General features: G+C 38.0%; 1 protein-coding gene across 1 annotated transcript in view; it reads right to left on the reverse strand.

The window, feature by feature from the left end:
- Positions 1 to 21439, reverse strand: part of OTOGL (otogelin like) — a 149063-nt gene that overhangs the window by 67810 nt on the left and 59814 nt on the right. Inside the window, exons 26-28 of the mRNA XM_058741923.1 lie at positions 13781 to 13915; positions 8621 to 8770; positions 83 to 202 (exon numbers count right to left, since the gene is read on the reverse strand). Coding sequence (XP_058597906.1) covers positions 83 to 202; positions 8621 to 8770; positions 13781 to 13915 — 405 coding nt within the window. The remainder of the gene's footprint in view (positions 1 to 82; positions 203 to 8620; positions 8771 to 13780; positions 13916 to 21439) is intronic.

Consider the following 21439-nt stretch of genomic DNA (forward strand, 5'->3'; position numbering starts at 1 on the left):
CTAAATAAATACTCCTATGAGAATAAAATGATAAATATACCAAAATATTTTTTAAGTTCTGTAATACATATATTCTACTTACCTGTCCCAATGCCCAACTATCTCCAAATACCTGGGCATTTCTCACTTCTAAGTTATTGGATGTGGTCATATCATTTGAAGTACATTTGTCGAAGTTTCCACATAATCCTGATAGTTTGTTCTAAAGTGAAAGAAAATTATCATGAAATATGAAATATTCTATATTCACTTCAACATTTAAAGGCTCAGTCACTAAAAATTTTTAAAGATTTAAAATTGACATTTTAAGAATTTCCACACATATAAATATGTTTCAAGATGGTGTAATTTCATATTTACTTAATTGTATTTAAGTTACTTTAAAATTCTTATAACGTTTTACCATCCCCCAAATTTTATCTATCCACTCTTACCATTGTCTTAGCATTGATACGATAATGTAAGTAACTTGGGAAAGTATAATACAGACACTACAATATATGTGTATATGCATATGTATTTTGTATATATTCATATACATATAAATTTTAATATGAAAGTCCCACCTGATAAGCTTAAGATTTTGTAACACTGTAACTGTTGAAAGAATAAAAATAATACATTGTTCATTTCATCATACTTTGAAAAGCCAAAACTTGCAAAACATAACGTCTAAAGAAAAAAGTTAACTTTATTTTTTTTTTTTTTTAATTTTTTTTTTCAACATTTTTTATTTATTTTTGGGACAGAGAGAGACAGAGCATGAACGGGGGAGGGGCAGAGAGAGAGGGAGACACAGAATCGGAAACAGGCTCCAGGCTCCGAGCCATCAGCCCAGAGCCTGACGCGGGGCTCGAACTCACGGACCGCGAGATCGTGACCTGGCTGAAGTCGGACGCTTAACCGACTGCGCCACCCAGGCGCCCCAAAAAGTTAACTTTAATATCCATGTATCATGCCACCATGAGACACAATAAATAAAAACCACATTTTACTTCATATTTGTAAAGGTTGTTATAGGTTATGAAATGGTTACGGAAAGTGCCATATGAATTATTCACATCAACATTACTCACTGCATTTTCTCAAAAAAAATGTGAAACACTTTACTTAGAAGAGGGAGATAAATCAAAAGTACAGAAAAGAATGATCTTCCTAAAACAATGGAAATCCTGCTTAAAACATTGAAACTGAATGTTCTCTTCATGTATTGGTGAATGGAATGCAGCCCTTAGTAGATGATGAAGAAGGCTGCCCGTGTCTCCAGCAAAGATGACAATAACCTTGGGATTGCACCTGTCATGACCATTGCTTACCATGGTGCCTCAGCTCTCAGAAGCCACAATAACTATCCAAAGACAATGGCCACTTCCACCATTGGCCACCCAACAATGTGAGGCAGCAGCGAAGGGGGAGATGTAGAAGAATAATTGGTTAATTCACTTCCAAAAAGTAGGGAAGAGAGGATACATAATTAAAGTGGCAGAGGAATATGGGTGAAGAAAGCATGGCGATGGCTAAATTATTTCATCTTCATCAAAGAAATGCAAGAAGCCAGCAAACACCTAGTAACAGATTTATGGGTTTTATCTCACTTGAGGTTGAAAGAAAATGGCTTGACAATACACAATCATATCTTCAACTTACAACATATTAAAATCTTAAAACATATGTATCCTTTCCATAATTTTATAAGAATACATTGTTACTATCCCAGTTTTTCCCTAACTTGCCACAGATTAGATCCATGAGTCTCAATTTCAATTTCAGATAAACTGGATTTCTAAAAATGTATCAGTGTTTCAAAAACAACTTTGATATATGAGTTTAAAATATTTAATAGGATTGAAAATATTTAAAATAATAGACATATTTAATAATACTTATAAAGCATTTAACAGAAAACAATATTTAAAACAATTTAGGATATAAATTGCCAAAAATTCTAAACAGTGCAGATTGGATCTTCAACCATGAATGAATAAAACAAACTAGTACAGGGGAGTTCCGGAAGATGGCGGCGTAGGAGGACGCTGGGCTCACCGCGCGTCCTGCTGATCACTTAGATTCCACCTACACCTGCCTAAAGAACCCAGAAAACCGCCAGAGGATTAGCAGAACGGAGTCTCCGGAGCCAAGCGCAGACGAGAGGCCCACGGAAGAGGGTAGGAAGGGCGGCGAGGCGGTGCGCGCTCCACGGACTGGCGGGAGGGAGCCGGGGCGGAGGGGCGGCTCGCCGGCCAAGCAGAGCCCCCGAGTCGGGCTGGCAAAAGCGGAGGGGCCGGACGGACTGTGTTCCGACAGCAAGCGCGACTTAGCGTCTGGGAGGTCAGAAGTTAACAGCTCTGCTCAGAAAGCGGGAAGGCTGGAGGACAAAGGGAGGGAGAGCTGCTGAGCCCCCGGACGGCAGAGCTCAGCTTGGCGGGGAACAAAGGCGCTCGCCAGCGCCATCTCCCCCGCCCATCCCCCAGCCAAAATCCCAAAGAGAACCAGTTCCTGCCAGGGAACTTGCTCGCTCCGCGCAAATACCCAACTCTGTGCTTCTGCGGAGCCAAACCTCCGGCAGCGGATCTGACTCCCTCCCGCTGCCACAGGGCCCCTCCTGAAGTGGATCACCTAAGGAGAAGCGAGCTAAGCCTGCCCCTCCCGCCCCCGTGCACCTTGCCTACCCACCCCAGCTAATACGCCAGCTCCCCAGCACCACAAGCCTGGCAGTGTGCAAGTAGACCAGACGGGCCACACCACCCCACAGTGAATCCTGCCCCTAGGAGAGGGGAAGAGAAGGCACACACCAGTCTGACTGTGGCCCCAGCGGTGGGCTGGGGGCAGACATCAGGTCGGACTGCGGCCCCGCCCACCAACTCCAGTTATACACCACAGCACGGGGGAAGTGCCCTGCGGGTCCTCACCACTCCAGGGACTGTCCAAAATGACCAAACGGAAGAATTCCCCTCAGAAGAATCTCCAGGAAATAACAACAGCTAATGAACTGATCAAAAAGGATTTAAATGATATAACAGAAAGTGAATTTAGAATAATAGTCATAAAATTAATCGCTGGGCTTGAAAACAGTATACAGGACAGCAGAGAATCTCTTGCTACAGAGATCAAGGGACTAAGGAACAGTCACGAGGAGCTGAAAAACGCTTTAAACGAAATGCAAAACAAAATGGAAACCACGACGGCTCGGATTGAAGAGGCAGAGGAGAGAATAGGTGAACTAGAAGATAAAGTTATGGAGAAAGAGGAAGCTGAAAGAAAGAGAGATAAAAAAATCCAGGAGTATGAGGGGAAAATTAGAGAACTAAGTGATACACTAAAAAGAAATAATATACGCATAATTGGTATCCCAGAGGAGGAAGAGAGAGGGAAAGGTGCTGAAGGGGTACTTGAAGAAATTATAGCTGAGAACTTCCCTGAACTGGGGAAGGAAAAAGGCATTGAAATCCAAGAGGCACAGAGAACTCCCTTCAGACGTAACTTGAATCGATCTTCTACACGACATATCATAGTGAAACTGGCAAAATACAAGGATAAAGAGAAAATTCTGAAAGCAGCAAGGGATAAACGTGCCCTCACATATAAAGGGAGACCTATAAGACTCGTGACTGATCTCTCCTTTGAAACTTGGCAGGCCAGAAAGGCTTGGCACGATATCTTCAGTGTGCTAAACAGAAAAAATATGCAGCCGAGAATCCTTTATCCAGCAAGTCTGTCATTTAGAATAGAAGGAGAGATAAAGGTCTTCCCAAACAAACAAAAACTGAAGGAATTTGTCACCACGAAACCAGCCCTACAAGAGATCCTAAGGGGGATCCTGTGAGACAAAGTACCAGAGACATCACTACAAGCATAAAACATACAGACATCACAATGACTCTAAACCCGTATCTTTCTATAATAACACTGAATGTAAATGGACTAAATGCGCCAACCAAAAGACATAGGGTATCAGAATGGATAAAAAAACAAGACCCATCTATTTGCTGTCTACAAGAGACTCATTTTAGATCTGAGGACACCTTTAGATTGAGAGTGAGGGGATGGAGAACTATTTATCATGCTACTGGAAGCCAAAAGAAAGCTGGAGTAGCCATACTTATATCAGACAAACTAGACTTTAAATTAAAGGCTGTAACAAGAGATGAAGAAGGGCATTATATAATAATTACAGGGTCTATCCATCAGGAAGAGCTAACAATTATAAATGTCTATGCACCAAATACCGGAGCCCCCAGATATATAAAACAGTTACTCATAAACATAAGCAACCTTATTGATAAGAATGTGGTCATTGCAGGGGACTTTAACACCCCACTTACAGAAATGGATAGATCATCTAGACACACAGTCAATAAGGAAACAAGGGCCCTGAATGATACATTGGATCAGATGGACTTGACAGATATATTTAGAACTCTGCATCCCAAAGCAACAGAATATACTTTCTTCTCAAGTGCACATGGAACATTCTCCAAGATAGATCATATACTGGGTCACAAAACAGCCCTTCATAAGTTTACAAGAATTGAAATTATACCATGCATACTTTCAGACCACAATGCTATGAAGCTTGAAATCAACCACAGGAAAAAGTCTGGAAAACCTCCAAAAGCATGGAGGTTAAAGAACACCCTACTAACGAATGAGTGGGTCAACCAGGCAATTAGAGAAGAAATTAAAAAATATATGGAAACAAACGAAAATGAAAATACAACAATCCAAACTCTTTGGGACGCAGCGAAGGCAGTCCTGAGAGGAAAATACATTGCAATCCAGGCCTATCTCAAGAAACAAGAAAAATCCCAAATACAAAATCTAACAGCACACCTAAAGGAAATAGAAGCAGAACAGCAAAGGCAGCCTAAACCCAGCAGAAGAAGAGAAATCATAAAGATCAGAGCAGAAATAAACAATATAGAATCTAAAAAAACTGTAGAGCAGATCAACGAAACCAAGAGTTGGTTTTTTGAAAAAATAAACAAAATTGACAAACCTCTAGCCAGGCTTCTCAAAAAGAAAAGGGAGATGACCCAAATAGATAAAATCATGAATGAAAATGGAATGATTACAACCAATCCCTCAGAGATACAAACAATTATCAGGGAATACTATGAAAAATTATATGCCAACAAATTGGACAACCTTGAAGAAATGGACAAATTCCTAAACACCCACACTCTTCCAAAACTCAATCAGGAGGAAATAGAAAGCTTGAACAGACCCATAACCAGCGAAGAAATTGAATCGGTTATCAAAAATCTCCCAACAAATAAGAGTCCAGGACCAGATGGCTTCCCAGGGGAGTTCTACCAGACATTTAAAGCAGAGATAATACCTATCCTTCTCAAGCTATTCCAAGAAATAGAAAGGGAAGGAAAACTTCCAGACTCATTCTATGAAGCCAGTATTACTTTGATTCCTAAACCAGACAGAGACCCAGTAAAAAAAGAGAACTACAGGCCAATATCCCTGATGAATATGGATGCAAAAATTCTCAATAAGATACTAGCAAATCGAATTCAACAGCATATAAAAAGAATTATTCACCATGATCAAGTGGGATTCATTCCTGGGATGCAGGGCTGGTTCAACATTCGCAAATCGATCAACGTGATACATCACATTAACAAAAAAAAAGAGAAGAACCATATGATCCTGTCAATCGATGCAGAAAAGGCCTTTGACAAAATCCAGCACCCTTTCTTAATAAAAACCCTTGAGAAAGTCGGGATAGAAGGAACATACTTAAAGATCATAAAAGCCATTTATGAAAAGCCCACAGCTAACATCATCCTCAATGGGGAAAAACTGAGAGCTTTTTCCCTGAGATCAGGAACACGACAGGGATGCCCACTCTCACCGCTGCTGTTTAATATAGTGCTGGAAGTTCTAGCATCAGCAATCAGACAACAAAAAGAAATCAAAGGCATCCAAATTGGCAAAGATGAAGTCAAGCTTTCGCTTTTTGCAGATGACATGATATTATACATGGAAAATCCGATAGACTCCACCAAAAGTCTGCTAGAACTGATACATGAATTCAGCAAAGTTGCCGGATACAAAATCAATGTACAGAAATCATTGCATTCTTATACACTAACAATGAAGCAACAGAAAGACAAATAAAGAAACTGATCCCATTCACAATTGCACGAAGAAGCATAAAATACCTAGGAATAAATCTAACCAAAGATGTAAAAGATCTGTATGCTGAAAACTATAGAAAGCTTATGCAGGTAATTGAAGAAGATATAAAGAAATGGAAAGACATTCCCTGCTCATGGATTGGAAGAATAAATATTGTCAAAATGTCAATACTACCCAAAGCTATCTACACATTCAATGCAATCCCAATCAAAATTGCACCAGCATTCTTCTTGAAACTAGAACAAGCAATCCTAAAATTCATATGGAACCACAAAAGGCCCCGAATAGCCAAAGTAATTTTGAAGAAGAAGACCAAAGCAGGAGGCATCACAATCCCAGACTTTAGCCTCTACTACAAAGCTGTCATCATCAAGACAGCATGGTATTGGCATAAAAACAGACACATAGACCAATGGAATCGAATAGAAACCCCAGAACTAGACCCACAAACGTATGGCCAACTCATTTTTGACAAAGCAGGAAAGAACATCCAATGGAAAAAAGACAGTCTCTTTAACAAATGGTGCTGGGAGAACTGGACAGCAACATGCAGAAGGTTGAAACTAGACCACTTTCTCACACCATTCACAAAAATAAACTCAAAATGGATAAAGGACCTGAATGTGAGACAGGAAACCATCAAAACCTTAGAGGAGAAAGCAGGAAAAGACCTCTCTGACCTCAGCCGTAGCAATCTCTTACTCGGCATATCCCCAAAGGCAAGGGAATTAAAAGCAAAAGTGAATTACTGGGACCTTATGAAGATAAAAAGCTTCTGCACAGCAAAGGAAACAACCAACAAAACTAAAAGGCAACCAACGGAATGGGAAAAGATATTTGCAAATGACACATCGGACAAAGGGCTAGTATCCAAAATCTATAAAGAGCTCATCAAACTCCACACCCGAAAAACAAATAACCCAGTGAAGAAATGGGCAGAAAACATGAATAGACACTTCTCTAAAGAAGACATCCGGATGGCCAACAGGCACATGAAAAGATGTTCAACGTCGCTCCTCATCAGGGAAATACAAATCAAAACCACACTCAGATACCACCTCACGCCAGTCAGGGTGGCCAAAATGAAGAAATCAGGAGACTATAGATGCTGGAGAGGATGTGGAGAGACGGGAACCCTCTTGCACTGTTGGTGGGAATGCAAATTGGTGCAGCCGCTCTGGAAAGCAGTGTGGAGGTTCCTCAGAAAATTAAAAATAGACCTACCCTATGACCCAGCAATAGCACTGCTAGGAATTTATCCAAGGGATACAGGAGTACTGATGCATAGGGGCACTTGTACCCCAATGTTTATAGCAGCACTCTCAACAATCGCCAAATTATGGAAAGAGCCTAAATGTCCATCAACTGATGAATGGATAAAGAAATTGTGGTTTATATACACAATGGAATACTACGTGGCAATGAGAAAGAATGAAATATGGCCTTTTGTAGCAACGTGGATGGAACTGGAGAGTGTGATGCTAAGTGAAATAAGCCATACAGAGAAAGACAGATACCATATGGTTTCACTCTTATGTGGATCCTGAGAAACGTAACAGAAACCCATGGGGGAGGGGAAGGGAAAAAAAAAAAAAAAGAGGTTAGAGTGGGAGAGAGCCAAAGCATAAGAGACTGTTAAAAACTGAGAACAAACTGAGGGTTGATGGGGGGTGGGAGGGAGGGCAGGGTGGGTGATGGGTATTGAGGAGGGCACCTTTTGGGATGAGCACTGGGTGTTGTATGGAAACCAATTTGACAGTAAATTTCATATATTAAAAAATAAATAAAAAAAAAAAAAACAAACTAGTACATCCATACAATGGAATACTACTCAACAGTATAAAGGAACAAACTATTAATTCATTTAACAGTATAGATGAATCTTAAACATGTTTTGCCAAGTCAAAGGAGCCAGACCCAACAGGTTGCATAAAGACAAAACTGTAGACATGAAAAATAGATCAACAAGAGTTAGCAATAATGGGGCAAATAATGGAAGAAATTTGGGAGTTGATAGGTCTGTTCTGTATACAACTCTGGTGATAGATACACAATGCCATGCGTTTGTTAAAGCCCATAGAACTCTAGACCATAATATTTTAAAATAAATTTCAAAAAAAAAAACCCAGAATGTGGAGGAAAAGATGGAATGCAGAATGTAATAAAATGAATCTAACTATATTGCAAACATATCATATAACCACTCCGAAATGGATGAGAAGAAAGAAACTGACCTAAGTAACTTTGGAAAACTGTTACTCTAAGGTTAAAATTGAAAAGAACCCCACACAGCGCTGTACTCCAGTTGGTACAGTTTTTCTTCACTGGGTTACAAGTTAGCAATTCTGAACATACAACTTGTTTCCTAAAGAAAGTATCAATCATTTTATTTTCTTAAAACACTGAAAGGTATTTGTAATTTCATTTCTCACATTTCATTTGGATTGATCTACCAAACAGGTTGACCTACCTTCCACTGGGGTCCAACTTTGATATGTATGGTTGTCTTTTTATCCCAAAGAATAGTGATGTCATTCTCTGGAAAGTATACTACTATGTAGTACCCTGCCTTCCAAAGCTGGTATGTAGGGTTATTTTCCAGAAAAAAACCTAATCGTTTCTTTAAAAAGGGAAAAGAAAGAAAAAAAAAATGAATTCCTTGTTCCCTAACCAAAATGTAAACATTAATTAAGTTAATATCCACTAGTAAGTATCTAGGTACTAGTATTTTTGCTTGGCCGGTCTTGTCTGAATTCTGTAGTAAAACACAAAACAAATGCATAAAACAGGAAATACATAAACTGGTAATGAGACACAAGATGATAGAGGGGCTTAACATGGATAAACGAGCGAAGGCGAGAAGATATTTCTGTGATAGAAAAGAATATAAACAAAGGCACAGACATAGAGTACATTAAGGGGATATATCTTCTGACTCAGAAATTCTTTGCTAATGATGAATAAATAAGATTGAGTACTAAAAATGTATGATGTTACTTGCAGAAATCAAAAACAAAAACACTAAGTGTGTCTATACTCTATATATAAAACATATGTACAGATAGACTTATAGACAGATATATCTATAGATAGACATATGTATCAATATATAAACAGATCTATCTATATCTATCCATCTATATTCATATCTAGAGAGAGAGAGAAAGGGGAGGTGAATTTCCATTAAGAGGACTTAGAAAGCTTTCTTGCAAGGAGTGGGATATGAATGGATCTGCAAGAAGCCCTACATAGGAAGGTACACAGAGCTGGAAATGAGAATGGAGAAGAAATCATTCCAAGCAAAAGTAATCACTTGAATAGAGACTTCGGGTAAGAAAGTTCAAGATTTGTTCAGGACTGAGGAGAGCACCAAAAGTCTAGAGCATGGATTCCATAACAAGCATAGTCTGAGGCCCTTTTGCAGCCAAGTTATCCGTACAGTCAAGGGTTGCTATTCTTTGTGCAAAATGCATTCAATAAAAGTTTCTGAATAGGAAAGTGACAGACCGTGTTTCTATTAAAAGAAAATAACTTGTGTGCTATAAATAATAACATTAGAGAAAAACTAGAGATGGAACCCATTGGGAAAATTTAGAGTACCTTTAGCCTAAAGTACAAATATGCAACATTCCTCAGGAGCAGGTGCTATACCCTATAAAATTTACATTAAATCTGACATTCCAGTTAGCTCATATAATAACTTTAATAATACACGGTTAAATCAAAGTAAGTAAAGCAAATTTAGTCAGAAGCAAAATAAAAATTGTGAAGCGGATATGGAATTCTTTGATTATTTTTCTCCCCCAAATAATAACAAATGCATAGTTTGGAAATACTATACTATAGATGACATTTTAGAAACATCCCTTAGGGCAAATTAAGTAAACTTAGTCATCTCTACAAAGAGTTTTCAGTCATCTAGACCAAGGTCAAACTTAAAAGTACTCAGTATATTATACACAATAGTATATATATTGTGTAACCACATATATGGCTAATGGACTCTACCTAACCTCCTTCCTTCTACTCCAAGTGCCAAGTTGAAGTTCTGGGGCAGGGGCCTGGGTGCCTGTGAGGGTCTGCACTCAACCTGGGAGTATCCTTGTCTCTGAGTGACCAAGGCCTTAAAAATAAAGGGGGAAAAAAAACATGACAGGTCAAGAGAGAGCGCAAAACAAAGGAAGAGGGAAAACTTCCTGTTTTGAACAAGGGGCATCACATTTTCACTTCTAAGGAAGCCCATAATATGTGCCGCCTGTCCTGCCCCCAAGTCACTCTCTGCCACAGAACCTATTTTTATTGTTGTGATTACATTTTCAGTACCCTTCTATTATATGCTTTGTCTTTGGCTTTGCTATCTGTCTTCTCCCTCACCTGAATGTTAGCTCCTTGGAAGATGTATCAGATCAATGTGTGATTTATATATTTTTAAAACCTTCTTGCACTGGCCTGTTCACAGGTCTCATCTTCTAGCCTGATCAGCAGCAATTAAAGCAAGTAAGTGCAATATTTGTGGCTAATAGCTCTTTTCAATCCATAAAACACTTTTTTGTGTGTTTTCCTATTAAAGTTCCCTTGAACTGGTTGACAAATCTTCAGAACATAAAAATAATTTTTGGGTAAGACAGCTTATTATTAGACTTCCTTCAGGTTGGTTTTGCATCAGTTTTCCTGATGTGAAAGATAACTTTTCTATTTGCCTGTAGAGCTAAAAAAAATCCTTCATTTTTACTAAACAGGGTGCTTTACCACAAGAAAAACAGTTCTCTTTGGTCTAAAGGAGATACTGTACTCCTTTCTGTTCAGATTAGGAAGCGAGGATGTTGCTCATTGGAAGAGGGAGGGTGTTATGAATTACCCAAAATAGAAACGTCCACTTTAGATGAGAATTATAGCATTTTCAACAAATTCTAGTGATCTTAGAAAGATAAGTTATAAATGTGGAGAATTAACACATTTAAAGGGCAGCTTAAATACATTTATAAAACAGTTATATCTTAAATATTTGACAAAACAAAATTGGGCATTTATTGAAAGAGCAACAGTTTTTCCCTTCACCTAGATGAGCAATCCATCTGCCATTAAATAATGGTACTTATTTTTACTTCTAATGCTTAGGAAAAATGTTAATGGGGGATTTGTTAGTGGGGGAAACCATTTTTATGACTTTCCTTTATCTTACTTCATAATTCACACCTCATATGGAGATGCATACAGGTGAGCACTGGAAGTTGAAAGCTATACTGAACTGTAATTACCGCTTCAAAAATGTGTCAAACTGTCCCTACAAGAACAGTTACTATTTTGTCTTCAGTTTTTTCTTTAAAAAAAAACAATTTTTGTTCTTAGAACCTTTACCTATAAATGAATATCCAGCTGATAGCTATACCAAACTGCAGCAATTATGTCCAAAATATAACAACATGATATACAGACTCTGTTTGCTTTGCCAAAAGCTTGATTGCTGCCTGGTTGGTCTCAACATTTCTGATTGAAGTATAAACTATGATCTAAAGTACTTGTTCTCAAACTTTAGTGTCAAGAAGAATTGGGGGTACCATTAAAAATAATTGATTTTCATTCTCAACCTCAGCCATTCTAATTACTAAGGTGGGGCCCAGAAACCAGCTTTTATAATAGATATTCCAGGTGATTTTAATGCATATTTACAGACCAAACTTTGAGAAACTCTGTTCTAAAATCTCAGAGAGGCCACTTTTTAAAAGGCCATATATCAGGGGTGCCTAGGTGGTTCAGTCAGTTAAACACTAGACTCTTGGTTTCAGCTCAGGTCATCATGATCTTATGGTTCTTGAGTTTAAGCCCTTTGTTGGGCTCTGTGCTAACAGCACAGAGCCTGCTTGGGATTCTCATTCTCTCTCTCTCTCTCTCTCTCTCTCTCTCTCTCTGCTCCTCCCCTACTCTCTCTCTCTCTCTCTCTCTGCCTCTCAAAGTAAATAAATACACTTAAAAGAAAAGTCATATGTCAGATCATGTCCTTTCTCAATGCCAAAATTTCTTACTTGTAAAACAAGTTCAAATATCTTACACCATTTAAGAGCCTCTGTGGTTTGGAACAAGCCTCCTGTCTACTGCCCTTGTTCCCATGTCCCCTGCTTTAAAGTCAGCCTGGAGACTCCTCCCTGAATCTCTTTGCCATACTGTCCCTCCACTATCCCTGTATACTTCAACCAAACTAAACCACTCGCAATTCTCCAAACAAACCATTGTATCTTTCAACTCTGTTCCTTTCAACATGACCATTTTTCTGTATTGACTGCCTTTCTATTCTCCCTTTTCACCTGCCTAATACCTACTCATCCTTTAAGACTCAGTTCAAATCATTTCATCCAAAGCATATCTTCTGAGCTCTCAAAAATAAGGAGGGTGAAGGAGAAGAGGAAAGCCATTTCGTGAAATCCATTATCTCATTTAATCCTTGTATGAACTTAAGAGGTAGATTCTCTAATCATCCCAAATTTACAATTGAGATAGCTGCAGCTTGAAGAGGTTAAGTAAGCTTGGTCAAAGTGACACAACTAGCAAGTGAAAAAAACAGGGATTCTAAATCACTACTGACTGACTCCAAAGTCCACACTCTTAACAACTACCCTAAACATCCAAGGTTGGCTTCTTTTCAGGGATTCCCATACTGTCCTATACACTCTTGCACATTACACTGAACATTCTTGTTTACGTGAATGTCTCCCTTGCCTGAGTATAATTCTTTAAAGGTAAGCACAGTGTCTTTTCACTGTTCTAGTCCCAATAATTAATACATATTTTGGTATATAGTAAAATGTATGAATGAATGAATGAAATGTATTCATTCTTTCAAATTGGGCAGGCTCCAAGAATACAGGAATAAGGGAAACCATGGCCCCACTTCTCACAGAACTCGTAGACAAATGGAAAAGACAGACAACCACACAAATAATTTCACTAAAGTGTGACTTGTGTCCCAACAAAGTGCTTGAGGGCATGAAGAAGAACTCCCTGAAGGAGTTAAGATGAGACCTACCATAGAAGAGTAAGTGAAAGAAAAGGCTGATCCAGGTGGGAGCAATGACTTTCATGAAGAACCAGAGGTGAGAGAAAGAATTGATCATTTAAAGAACTAATAAGATCTCCAACTTCTGGAATATGAGCTCGAAGCAGAAAGTGATGAGACATGAGGCAGGAGAGGTGACTGACCATGGTCAGATTGGTGAGATCGTATAAGGGAATGGGAAGTCATTTGAAAGTTGTGAGGCACTACGGTTACAGGAGATTAGATTCCCATTTTAGAAAAAAGCCACTCTGGCTGCAGCGTGGCAGGATAAGAGAAAAACTAAGACGGGAAGCCGAGAGTCTATTGTGGAGGGTTGTAGTACTCCAGATAATTGGTGATGGTTGCTGGGGCCAGAATCGTCACCATGGAGATGAAGAAAAGAGGAAAGAATTGGAATATAGAGAAGTGGAGTGTAAATGAAAAAGACAAGTATGATTTACTGAAGTCACATAACAACAAAGAAAAGAAAATTGAAATCTAGTAATCACTTACAGAGAAAAGTACCCCAAATCGTTTCTATTTTGTTTTCAGTATTCTCGGGACAAGTTAAAATGATCCTAAAAGAAATAATTTACTAACCTCTTTGTAAGGAGCGTCATTCAGATAAATTTCAGTGTCCCCAACTGAAATCAAAACACTTTTAGAACAAACAATATCGTTGTCAAAGCATTTCTTGTTCTGGGCAATGACAGATATATCTGAGTCATCTGCACTCTGAAATGTTAAAAATAATGCATTAATATAAGTATATACTATATATAATTTTTGGTTATCTTTTATTAAAAATTTTTAAAGACCAAGATTAACAATGGATTGTACTGAAATCAAAATACATCTTATTTCTTTTAATTTTTTTTTTTTTTTTTTTTTTCCAACGTTTTTTATTTATTTTTGGGACAGAGAGAGACAGAGCATGAACGGGGGAGGGGCAGAGAGAGGGAGACACAGAATTGGAAACAGGCTCCAGGCTCCGAGCTGTCAGCACAGAGCCCGACGCGGGGCTCGAACTCACGGACCGCGAGATCGTGACCTGGCTGAAGTCGGCCGCTTAACCGACTGCGCCACCCAGGCGCCCCAAAATACATCTTATTTCTAATATAAAAATCATTTTGATCTAATAATGTAAAAAAGTTTATGCAAATAAACCAAGATAGCTCAATCTTTTTTTTTCTTTTTTCTTTTTTTATTTTTATTTTTTTAATATATGAAATTTATTGTCAAATTGGTTTCCATACAACACCCAGTGCTCATCCCAAAAGGTGCCCTCCTCAATACCCATCTGATAGCTCAATCTTTAAACATTTATCTCTAATATCGTCCATTAAAATTTTGTTTTAGCAAAACTTTTTTTTCTATTTTACTATTATAGATCAAATTTACCAACCAGTTTCTGTTTCTTTTTTTCTTTTTTTCTTTGTTTTTAAATATGAAATTTATTGTCAAATTGGTTTCCATACAACACCCAGTGCTCATCTCAACAGGTGCCCTCCTCAATGCCCATCACCCACCTCCCGTCCCTCCCACCCCCCATCAACCCTCAGTTTATTCTCAGTTTTTAAGAGTCTCTTATGGTTTTGCTCTCTCCCTCTTTTTTTTTTTTCCCCTCCCCCACGGTCTTCTGTTAAGTTTCTCGGGATCCACATAAGAGTGAAAACATATGGTATCTGTCTTTCTCTGTATGACTTATTTCACTTAGCATAACAGTTTTTTTTTTTTTTAATTTTTTTTTCAACGTTTTTTATTTATTTTTGGGACAGAGAGAGACAGAGCATGAACGGGAGAGGGGCAGAGAGAGAGGGAGACACAGAATCGGAAACAGGCTCCAGGCTCCGAGCCATCAGCCCAGAGCCTGACGCGGGGCTCGAACTCACGGACCGCGAGATCGTGACCTGGCTGAAGTCGGACGCTCAACCGACTGCGCCACCCAGGCGCCCCATAACAGTTTCTTTTTAATAAATACCTAAGACATGTCAGAGAAATTTTAAAAGAAATGTTTTCATTTGAGGCAACATCTTTTGTTATATTTTTTAAAAGTTTTCTGGCTAAATAATTTGCCTACAGGTTAAAATGGAAATAGATACAAAACTTCGGTACTGTTAGTAAATACAGTAATGTGTATCATTTGAGGGCTTCCTTTGAACATTACACATGTTATATTTAATTATTTCTTTGATATTTAATTCTTAAGATAATTTTTAAATTATCTCCACTTTACAGATTAGAAAGTGAAGTTAAAAAGGATTAACGGATTGTCCAAGGTCACTTGGCTGAATAAAAGCAGAGACAGCTCAAAACCCTAATTTTTAAAATGCTACTTTTATAGAGAAATTAGGAATGGTCTAGCAATGACTGAGCAGAAAAGTCAACTGCAAGTTGTAGGGAGTCCTTAGTTTTGGAGAATGGTATTTAGCCCATACACTCTGAACTTCCTCACCTCCATCTCACCTCCTCCTTCCTTTAGCCACTCCCAACTGTATCCACTAAGAACACATTCTCTAGAATCAGGGTTTCTTGTTTGATATGTTTCCTGGATGGGCTTGTATAGCTCTACAGACCCTAGAAATTCATTGTAAAATGTTGTTTTTGATTACCTATATTTTTCTAAGAAGAAAGTCCATGGTTTTCATCAAATTTTAAAGTCCTTCTCCCTCCAAAAGTTAAAAGCTACACTGCTCTAAGAGTGTTCTCACTAACTTGTAAAAGGTGGGAATTTCACCAGAAAAAAAAGTGGCATTTCTCTTTGAGCTCTGTATTCAATTTTCAAAGGCCTGCACACATTTCCTGAATTCTTTTCATTTTTAGACATATGGGTCAGTGTTTATTTTCAAAGTGAAAAAGTCTTTAAATACCTGGAAATCATATAGGTCTTATAAATTCTCTACACTTAGTGTTTCATATCACCAGCAATATGAATGCCAGCTCAATATTCCTTTTGGCTTGGCCAAATTCTTTCTGTCTTATATGTAATTACTATAGCCTAGTGCCAAGAGGATAGGTTTTCAATGAATAGTGTTGAAAAAGTAATTAATGTGTCCCTCTGTGACCCATTTTTCCTTCCTTTCTTCATAGGAACTGAGAGCTTTTGCTTCTTCTTAAACAATCCTTTTGCAAAGCATTGCTTACATTTTGAAAAGGAGAATAATAAAGGTCATTAGGATGATTATGGCATTGTACTACTCAAAAAAATCATGCCACATTTTCTGCCTTAATGAATGATTTTCAAATAAGAAAAAAATATGTAATTCAGGATCTTGTTTCGCTCGTCCTCTTGAGAAAAGTTATTTAGGTTATAGGATGTGAAAAGCCAGCTGAAAGGCTTTCTATTGCCATTACCTTTCTATTATTATTAATGAAAGTTCCTCACTGTTAGATTATTCTTTATATTAAACTCAGAATTTCCACGAAATATTCTATATTGTATGGTCTGTTTTGTAATATCATGTTATCGCTGACAGTAACTTGAGACAATATCAATTCCTAAGAGTCATGTTTCTATAATTTTCATTTCTAATGTATTTCAAGTTAATATTAGATTTGGAGATAATGCTATAGAGTTGCTAAGCAACATAGTAAGTAATGATTATAAAGCCAGAGGGACAAGGTCAACACCAGTGTGCCACATGGATTCCTCAAATCTTTTATTCTGAGATACTACAAACATTTATAGAAAATATTCTCCCAACTGATTCCAAAACAAAATGTCAGCACCTCTCAAAGTAGAATATTATTTTACTCCACATGTCAGTCAATCTAAACACCTGTCTTAGCCCCTACCCCTTTTAAGGGAAACAATCCAACACAAAGTTTCTTCTGATATAGCAAACTTAGCAGCCATGTTTTATGTCCCACAGCAGTTTGGATCCAAAGCAGTACATTCACCAATGGGCCAACAGAGTTTTTGGTTTTGTTTTTGTTTTTTTTGGTTTTTTTTAATGTGGAAGAGATTTATTGGGAAGACATTTTGAATTATAAAGAGGAAAAGTAGGCAGAGTCTGACACCTGTGAAGGGGAGAGAAAAGGAAAGAAAATGAATAGAAAGAGAGAGAAAAGGAAGATTGGGTAGGAAGAGTCTCAGACAGCAGCACAGTACCAAGAAAATTCTGGGCTGGCTAATGGGGAGTCTTTGAGCCGATGTCACACATCATGGGAGTGGGCAAGCATACTCATTTACTGTAACCCCACCATACTCATTCATTGGCTGGGAACAGCTTGAGGGAAGTGTGACTTCAGCAGGAACACAGTGGTGGATCCCATGGGGCAGCAGCCGGGGTTCTCAGTCAATTCTGCTTCCCATAAGAGGAGATTTGAATGATGCGTTTCCATTGCTGCTACATCATCTTTTGGAAGTCTTCAGGCTTTTTCATTAATCAGTGGTGGATATAAAGACCATAAATGGCCTTTCATGCTACCAAATTTTACCTATATATTTGACAGCTGTCATGAAACATGCTATGAAGTTAATAATATATGGTCTACACTCTGGAAAACAGTGTGGCATTTCCTCAAAAAATTAAAAATTTAATTACCCTACAACCCAGCAATAGCACTACTAGGAATTTATCTAAAGGATACAGGAGTGCTGATTCATAGGGGCACATGTTCCCCAGTGTTTATAGCAGCACTATCAACAATAGCCAAAGTATGGAAAGAGCCCAAATGTCCATTAACTGATGAATTGATAAAGAAGATGTGGTATATATATATATATATATATATATATATATATATATATATATATATAACATGGAATACTACCAGGCGATGAAAAAGAATGAAATCTTGCCATATGCAATAACATGGATGGAACTGGAGAGTATTATGCTAAGTGAAATAGGCCAGTGAGAAAAATACAGATATCATATGTTTTCACTTATGTGTGGAATTTGAGAAACTTAACAGAAGACCATAGGGGAAAGGAAGGAAAAATTTACAGAGAGGGAGACAAACTATAAGAGACTCTTAAATACAGAGAACAAACTGAGGGTTGATGGGGGTGGGAAAATGGGAAATGGGCATTGAGGAGGGCACTTGTTGGGAGGAGCACTGGGTGATGTATGTAAGCAATGAATCACAGGAATCTACTCTTGAAGCTAAGACTACCCTGTATACACTATATGTTAGCTAATGTGACAATAAATTATTAAAATAAACAGACAAACAAAATATGGCTTAAAAATCAATACAGTGTACTTTTCCTTTCCAGTTTCCATATTGGTTAGGTTCTTGGCCCCTGGGGCCACCTTCTTCTTTGGTAACAGGATTAACATCATCCAGAAATTTTGTCGCTGGTTCTTTCTCTAAATGAGAATCTTCTGGTGCATCAAAACAACCTTCTGGTAACTTTGGTTTCTTTAGAGATCATTTAATGGCTTTGGATTTTTCTCCTTGAGAACTCATTTTCCTCACAGAATGACTCAGAAGGGGTGATCTTGCCACTCTCCACACTGTGGCCGGGATGCAGCCAGGCCACCCAGCTACCCCTGATACAATCATGGTACCAACTTGGGCCAACGGAGTTTAATGCAAGCATGAAAAAAAGATTACTTTAGTCTATTAGATTATCTCTCACACTTGAACCAGAAAATGGTGGGGATTTTTAAAAGTTTTTTTTGTATTAAGATTTGAAGGTAAACAGACAGAAAGAGGATAGAAGGTAGAGTGGGGCTGAACAGACGAGAGCAAGCTTAAAATACAAGGAAGCAGAAACAATGAACTGATGCAAAAATAAAAGATACAGAAAAGGAGTTATACAAGCAAGGCTGAGAAAGCAGAGAGTCGAGCAGTCACACAGACACTGGCCCAGTTTTATAAATGCCATCAGAACATCCATGAATTCCTGCTGCCTGGGAGGCAAGACCATCTGTCAGTTGTCGCCTTTGTGAGGTGTACAGTCTTGTTCAAAGATTTCCTTGGGATGGGATTTCCCTTGGAGTTTTGCCCACAGATTACCACAGGACCCCCCTACTGTTGGGTCCCTGAAATAGCAGGCACCTAACCAGAATGCCATGAAAAGAAAACCACCCTGAGGTGCTTCATTACTGAGGAAATCTACCTGACAATACCCTGAAAAATAAATGAGTTGTAATGTAGTATCAGTTCCTCCCCCTCCATGAAACGTTCCTGCTTGCTGTTTCTCCAGTCAAAATCAGTTACATTCCAACAAGAGAGCTTTAATTTATCCCAGCCTTCTAGTTTCTTGTTTATTAATGACTTCTCCAAACATAAAACAATTGAGGGTAAAGCTAATGTCTTAACAATTGTACCCTTAGAGCTCCTAGAATAGAGGCATAGAGTGTAAATTTAAATATTTAGGAAAGAAAGAAAGAAAGAAAGAAAGAAAGAAAGAAAGAAAGAAAGAAAGAAAGAAAGGGAAAGAAAAAGAGAAAGAAAAGATAATTACTGGAAAGCTTATGCTATTAAGAGCTACTGAATATTTTTAGAAGGTTTTAATATATAGGGTGGTTTATCTAAGTAGGTAAACTATTACAATGCAAAGTAAATATTGAACCTTAATATCTAAGGTTAATAATGAAGATCAATCTGGGGTGCCTGGGTGGCTCTGTCAGTTAAGCATCTGACTCTGAATCTCATTTCAGGTCATGATCTCACAGTTTGTGAGTTCAAGCCCCATGTTGGGCTCTGCACCGACAGAGAGAAGCCTGCTTGGGATTTGGGATTTGGAATTCTCTCTCTCTGCCCCTCCTCCCATATCTCTCTCAAAATAAAGAAATAAATTTTAAAAATATTTTTTAGAAAAGAAAAAAAATAATGACGATCAATCTTATGGATAAAATATCACAATGATATTTATTAATTTTTATGAAAATGTCCATTACAATATAATGAATAATTCACTAGTATAACTCTAATTAGTTATTAATGGCAAGTTTTTATTCTTTTTTTTTTAGGGTTTATTTATTTATTTTGAGAGAGAGAGAGAAAGAGTATGAGTGGGGGAGGGGAGAGAGATAGAGAGACAGGGAGGGAATCCCAAGCAGACTCCAATGCTGGGTTCAAACTCATGAACAATGAGGTTATCACCTGAGCCAAAATCAAGAGTCAGAGGCTTAACTGACTGAGCCACCCAGGCGCCCCAGTTTTTATTCTCTTTAATTACCAAATTAAATACAGTAAAAGTCACATTCTGAAGTCTATTCTTTATAAACACTTTCTTTTTAAAAAAAACATTGTCGGTGTAAAAAAAAAGAAAGAATACTTCTGCTTTGGCAGAAAAACAGACACATATAATTCTAGAACTTAGAAATTTAGACTTTTAATATTCTTCATATCTTAATCTTACTACATGAACTCTAAGGACAGATCTTAATCCAGATATTAAATTAGGGACCTAAATTTCATTGCTTACTAAAAGATTAGAAGCATGTCTCCTATGACATATCTTCTTATATAGAGGCAGACACATCTTATTAAAATTTGAAACTGAACATGAGGTATTGATTTTTAACAGAAAGATATAGTAGCAAATTAAAGTGATGATAGGAAATCAGGTTTTAAAAGTCTAAAAGCCAAACTTTAATGGCTCTTGCCTGAAAAATGGAATGCTGTTATAGTGCAGTGTCAGTAAAAGGAAAGAAAAAGAAAAAAAGAAAAGAAAAGAAAAAAAAAAGGCTGCTCTAGTCATTCAGCATCAAACATAAGGACATACTTTCATTTCACCAGGAACCAGAGTTGAGACAAATATTCTACTTGAAATGCTTTCTGCACAATCACTATTTTATTTTTTTTTTTCAACATTTTTTTTTTATTTATTTTTGGGACAGAGAGAGACAGAGCATGAACGGGGGAGGGGCAGAGAGAGAGGGAGACACAGAATCGGAAACAGGCTCCAGGCTCCGAGCCATCAGCCCAGAGCCTGACGCGGGGCTCGAACTCACGGACCGCGAGATCGTGACCTGGCTGAAGTCGGACGCTTAACCGACTGCGCCACCCAGGCGCCCCCACAATCACTATTTTAAAAAGACGAGTAAACAGTATGATTTCTCTACTGTGAAGACAAATGAGAGGTTAAGAAAAAGCCAGGCAGAGCATACAGCTCAAATAAGTAGTTAGTAATAGTTCACCAAAGGCCCATTATTTTGCAAAATGACTTGGGGAGGAAAAAACAAATGTAAGGCATGATCCCAATCTTCTCAACTTTAGAATTTTCCTGGACAAATTTGGATCTATTCTTTAAGAAACTTAAAACTGCTCATAATGGAGGCTGACTGAGAATATTTC

The sequence above is a fragment of the Neofelis nebulosa genome, chromosome 8 (assembly GCF_028018385.1).
Source record: "Neofelis nebulosa isolate mNeoNeb1 chromosome 8, mNeoNeb1.pri, whole genome shotgun sequence".
Lineage (NCBI taxonomy): Eukaryota > Metazoa > Chordata > Mammalia > Carnivora > Felidae > Neofelis > Neofelis nebulosa.